The 5,726-nt window shown below is 34.0% G+C and overlaps 1 protein-coding gene across 1 annotated transcript; it reads right to left on the bottom strand.

Annotated features, from left to right (window-relative positions):
- Positions 1-2,696: 2,696 nt before the first annotated feature.
- Positions 2,697-5,449, bottom strand: LOC129571526 (mitogen-activated protein kinase kinase kinase 13-A-like; the record flags this gene model as incomplete). Its single annotated transcript, XM_055451333.1, is given in 2 exon segments — positions 2,697-3,119; positions 4,463-5,449. Coding segments are annotated over 2 exon segments (1,249 nt in total), but the record flags the coding sequence as incomplete, so codon positions are not given.
- Between the last annotated feature and the right edge of the window lie 277 nt (positions 5,450-5,726).

The following is a 5,726-nucleotide window of genomic DNA, read 5'->3' as shown; positions in this document are numbered from 1 at the left end:
TATTTTTTTGAGGTATATTTTTCGAAACTGGCCGGACTTTTGGGATGGGGGGCAACTTTTTTTTTTGGATCACTCTAGAGTCTTGACCGTAATTTTTGGTCAAAAATTACTTTTGCAATTACTTTTTTTCTTTCAATTCCTTTTCAAATTACTTTTTTTTCCAACTATTACTTTTCAGTGAAAAGAGTGATATTTTTGGAAAATAATAACAGTCTTCTTCGATGAATACCCCCCGAAAATGGATTTTTGAGGTACCCACCATATATATGAATTTAGAATTTTCAGAGGTTTTTATTACCAGTTAGAGCAAGTACAGTCACGGACAAAATTAAGGGCACCCCTATAAATTTTGTGTTTTCTTCTTTTCTATAACTTCTTGATTTTCAAAATTGCCAATAATATTCATTTTTTTGTAATTTCCATTGATATAAATACAGTAAAACCTGTCAATAACGGAATCCTGTGGGGAATTTTTTTTTCCACTATTGACACGAATTCCACTATTCAAAGGTTCCGTTATTGACAGGTTGTTGAGTCGAACCAAACATGATTTTCCATTATTGAGGGTAAAAAGAAACAAAAAAAACCGAAGCATACATTTTTATAGGTATTACTTTTCCGTACACAACGTGTCAAGGGAAAGTATAGGAATTGGTCCCGAAAACTTTTTTACCAAAATTGGTTTAGATCATCATAAAAACTCATGAAACGCGTAGAAAACCACTTTTTGAGACACTTTTCCGTTCGTGTGCCGTCGTCGTCGTTGTCGTCGTTGTCGTCGTTGTCGTCGTTGTCGTCGTTGTCGTCGTTGTCGTCGTCGTAGCTGTTTGTAAACACGATAACTCAAAAAATAATTGAGATAATCGAAATCTGGAAATGCCAAAAGTTTTGTATCCGAAAAACTTAGTTTAAGTTCGAAGATGAGCCATTTTCGATTTGATCCTGGGGTACTTGCCCTAAGAAAAACCTCAAAAAATTGACACTTTTGTATGAGAGGTACCCGTAAATTGGCTTCAAATTGGGATTTCATTTTTCGGAAGAAAAATAAGATTCTGAAAGTTTGAAACCAATCGGAATCGATTTACGGGTACCTCCCATACAAATTTTTTGAAATTTCGACTAAAATTACCGATTTTTGGACAATTTTGTATGGGAGGTACCCGTTAATTGATTCTGATTGGCTTCAAACTTTCTGAGGTTTCATTTTTTGGAGAAAAAATAAGATTCTGAAAGATTCATGTTGATCGCATTTGCAGAAGTTTGATTTTTGGCCCTCAATTTTCGTGGAAATTTTCTTGGAAAAAATTGTGAAATGACGAAAAAAAGTGAATTTGCATAAAAACATCAAGGTAGGTCTACATGAATTTTGCGCTAACATCCAATCTTATGTTATTGAGCTGAAAATTTTTAGGCACACTTTTTTAGACCTAAGAAAAAATTTTCGGGGTTGGGAGCCAGTATTTTCGAAACTTGCTGCAATTTGCACCAGTCTAATACTCATTTGTTTCACTGCCAAATTGGCAGCGATAAATTCTGCATTTTTCATGAAACGAAACAATGATTTTTAAACTTACTGTAAATATACTGAATTGCACGCGCCAATCGAGTGGATGTGTTTTTATTGGGAGCATCAAAAATTTATTTGCATGAAATAAGCAACGATTTTTGCAGACGAAAGTAAAACATGATACTGAAATCAATGTAATGTACATTGTACTGCAGCATTTTTATGATGATCATTGGTTTTGATAAAGGAAAAAATATAGTTTTAAATGAAAAAGACACGGAAAAAAGACGAAAAAAAGTTTCGTCAAGAAATTTTTTCCACTATTCGGAGTTTCGGTTTTCCGTTATTAACAGGTCAATTTGTATGGGAGAGCTCAACGGCCAAATTTTTTTTCCACTATTGACACGATTTCCACTATTCCCAGGTTCCGTTATTCACAGGTTTTACTGTATTACATTTGAGATGAAAAGTTATAGAAAATGAAGAGTCTTACCGATGTAAGACGAACTTTTCCGCACTGTTGTCCAAAATAAAAGGGACCGAAAAGGTTTTTTTTTTAAATAAAACCGATTCAAGACCTGATTGATAGAGTAGTGTGTGAAGTCAAAAGTTGGTTTGTCAATGGCTTATATCCGATTTTGTGCACAGAGCGCGAATATTCGAAGAAAATTTAGCATACAAATTCATATTTAACACCAATATTTATTTGAATATTTGAAAAACCTCCTATAAAAAAGATCGAATTTTAAAGGAATTGAAAAAAAATGTAGGTTTAATGCCGAAGACGTAGGGAAGTAGGCGTTCTGTTGTTTTTGGACCACTATCATTTTCAACAAAAAACTAGTGCTTATATGATACATAATCTCAAATATTATTTGACAAATAATCACACTTCTCGACCCCATGGAGATATCAGGTAGGATCAGTTGATACTGCAGATCGATTTCTCGCCAAAAATTAGGTGAAAAGAGTCATTAAGAATAATCACAAGTTGTTTTCTGAATGGGACATGGACAATTCTGCGTGCAAAATGCGACAATTTGGAAGAATTTCGAAACACATACACACGCAGATTTGACACTCAAACGATAGAAAATTCAAATTTCATCGAATCAACTTTTGGAACTGAACAGCCTCTAACAGTCGCAAAAGATATGGAATAGTGAATTGCTAAATAAAAAAAACATTATTTGAATTCGATACTTTTTTATTGATGCTTTGCATTACATTATTGGAAATTTTTTCGAAAAAAGAACAATTTGTTTATTTTTATCCCAGAATTGTGAACTTACTACCTACAACTTCCTAGTTAGACTTAATTTTCGAACACAATTAAATTATTAAGATTACTCATTGTTCTATTTGCGTTAAATCGATTTTTGAATTCTGAGGGTGAAATTTGTCAGGTGTGGATTTTGGTTGATTGCTTATGACATACAAACTGTCTACTGTTGAATGAACACTCGAAGATGTTTGCCGCTGACTGCATTCTGATGTATTTCCTTCTTCATCACTGATACTTGTGGCATTGGGTGATGAAGACAAGGTTGACGATAAGTTAATCATTTGCAATTTATTTTTACGTGCCCGACCAATTGGCGTTCGTGCAAAACTATGTAAGCAAAATTTACATTGAAAAATTAGAAATGGGTTATTTATTGACTTACTCTAACAAGTATTATCCCCATACGAAAAGAAAAATAAACAGTAACTGAAAATCTGTGATATTTTTTCAAGCATCCGTATTAATTTTGTATTATGAATCGTGGAATACTTGTAGCACCATTCAATGTAAAAATAATACAAGTGGAATATGAGACACGGATGTAATATGCAAGGCTAACAAAAATATTTACGAAAAACCTTCAAAATATTTATTAAGTATTTACCTAAAGGATATTTTTATTCATATGTTCTACTCAACCTGTTCTACAACTTTGTTCAAGACAAATTTCTCTTATCTCTTATCAGTTCTGTAAAAAATGATATGGAAAATCTCGCGTTTTTCGCGTTTTTGACGGTTTTTCGCGGAACTGATAAGAGATAACGGAATAGTGTTTGCAAGAATATTTTAGTACTTGACATGCTCTATAACTTTGCTCAAGTTACAAATCGTTTATCTCTTATCACACTCTAGTTTTCATACAAAAATGCACTTGGGGCACTCAGGCACCGGTTTCACGAACAACATTATAAAATAGGTTTCACGGTTTGAAGGTTAAATAAATATTTTTGTTAGCCTTAGTAATATGTTATTTCCATGGAAATTGTATATCAAGGTGTGGTTTCGACGTGAAAATAATGAGTAAAAACCAAATACGCGAATAAAACGTTCATTTTTTCAAGCTTTTTGTGCATATTATTGTATAATATGTAATTTTTTATTTCCTGATCCCATTCGGTACCCTTAACTCATCACAAGTAGGCACTGTCTATTTTCGCCTGATTTCGGGAATTTGGAAATTTTGTCTAAATTCGCGACGCAATCACTAGTCTTTGAGAATATAGAGACCCGGACGCTGTGAATTTAGACAACCATTCTAAATTCCCGACGACTGATAACTTTTAGTCAGCCAAAAGTCCGAAATTAATCGGCTAGCTACTCAAACAAAAAACTTCTAAATGAAAATATATAACATCTTAGAAAAATACAAATAAATACACATTGTTCAAACCAAGTAAAAAAATTGATAATGTTGATAAATACTCGTCGTGTGCATTTGCATCCACTAATGACCTTGTCGGGATTTTAGAAACGTTGTGTATAATTCACGATGTCCGGATTTCGTTAATTTAGAGACATTTCCTATATTCCCGAAGACTAGCGATTGCGCCGTGAATTAAGACAAAAATTTCATATACCCGAAGCCAACGTGAAAATAGACAGTGCCCTAGAAGCATCTTTCCAACGATAAAAACTCTAGATTTTGTTTACATTTTATCATCTAAACATACCTTTTTCTTCGCAGTGAAAAGTTTCGGTCAGTTTCCTCTTCACCTTCCTCGTCAGTCCAACTATCATCTCCATCATCATTATTGCAATTGTAATCACTAATTTTGTAACATACATTCGACGGGTCACGACTGCGGTCGCTATTAGTGTGAGCATTGTTACTCCGACTAAGGACCGTAACTTCTTTGTCAGTAATACTGATACAGCTTCGACGTGCTGCCATAATATTGAATAATAAACGATTTTCAATCATAGATCCATTCCCATTGTCCGCTGATTGTATTAAACCATTCTGATTGAAAAAATTACTAACACGACGATTCAATTTTTCTACGTTGTCCTCATCACTACTTTCACGAATATCTACAATATCTAGTTGCTCATTACTATTCATATAATCGTAGATTCGATCCGTTTCATAATGAGTATTGGATGTTGATATTATGTTTCCATTGTTCAAATAAATTTCCTCCGACAAATCTGAGGCTCGTTGTGCTTCTTCTTCCTTTTCTCCTTCATGCGATGAGTCGTCTTTAAATTTAAATTCAGTGGATGTGAATGAAGATTTTACTGACATAATTGGAAGTTCAAAATTTGGACTGTACTCTGTGACATTATCATTATCAATTGTATCGGTTTGCGTTTCCATGTGCACCATTTTTACATTGCGACGGTCGATTTGTTTGGGTGTGAAAGTGAAACTGTAATTGCTATCAGCAGATCCAAGCCGTCGGTGTCGAATTTTTTTCTGTGAAACTAAAACATTTCCTGTTGCTGGTGCGACAACTACTGAATGTGCTTCCTGCGAATAATTTAGCTCCGCATAAAGATTACTTTTGACTGGACTATTCGGTGTGTTTTCTGATAAACTCGATTGATTTTCTGGCGCTGACGGATAACCCTGTTCACAGTTTTGTTTGTATATTCTCCGAAGTGTGTTTGACATCCTTTTCGACATCTTATTGCCAGGAAAGTGTTTTCGTTCGCGTCTGAAAAATCAAATACAAATAAGTGGTTGAGGAAACAATGGATTTTCTTAATCAAATAGGCAAATAACACTACTCAACAGCAAAAAAAAAACCGAGAGGAGACTCTTTTTCATGGTTTTTGGGGCCGTTGAATCCGAATCTGTCATTGTCAATATTGTTCCCTAAAAACGTTACATGAATTTCCATCTAACGCGAGTGTAACATGAGTTGTATTAGAAACAGTATTAGCTCATGTTACACTGTAACATGAGCTAATACTGTTTCTAATGCAACTCAT

Source organism: Sitodiplosis mosellana, unplaced genomic scaffold (assembly GCF_009176505.1).
Source record: "Sitodiplosis mosellana isolate CC-2019 unplaced genomic scaffold, AAFC_SMos_1.0 Smas_scaffold_2726, whole genome shotgun sequence".
In the NCBI taxonomy this organism is placed as follows: Eukaryota; Metazoa; Arthropoda; class Insecta; order Diptera; family Cecidomyiidae; genus Sitodiplosis; species Sitodiplosis mosellana.
The sequence above is the reverse complement of the archived record's forward strand: the minus strand, read 5'-3'. Positions and strand labels throughout refer to the sequence as shown.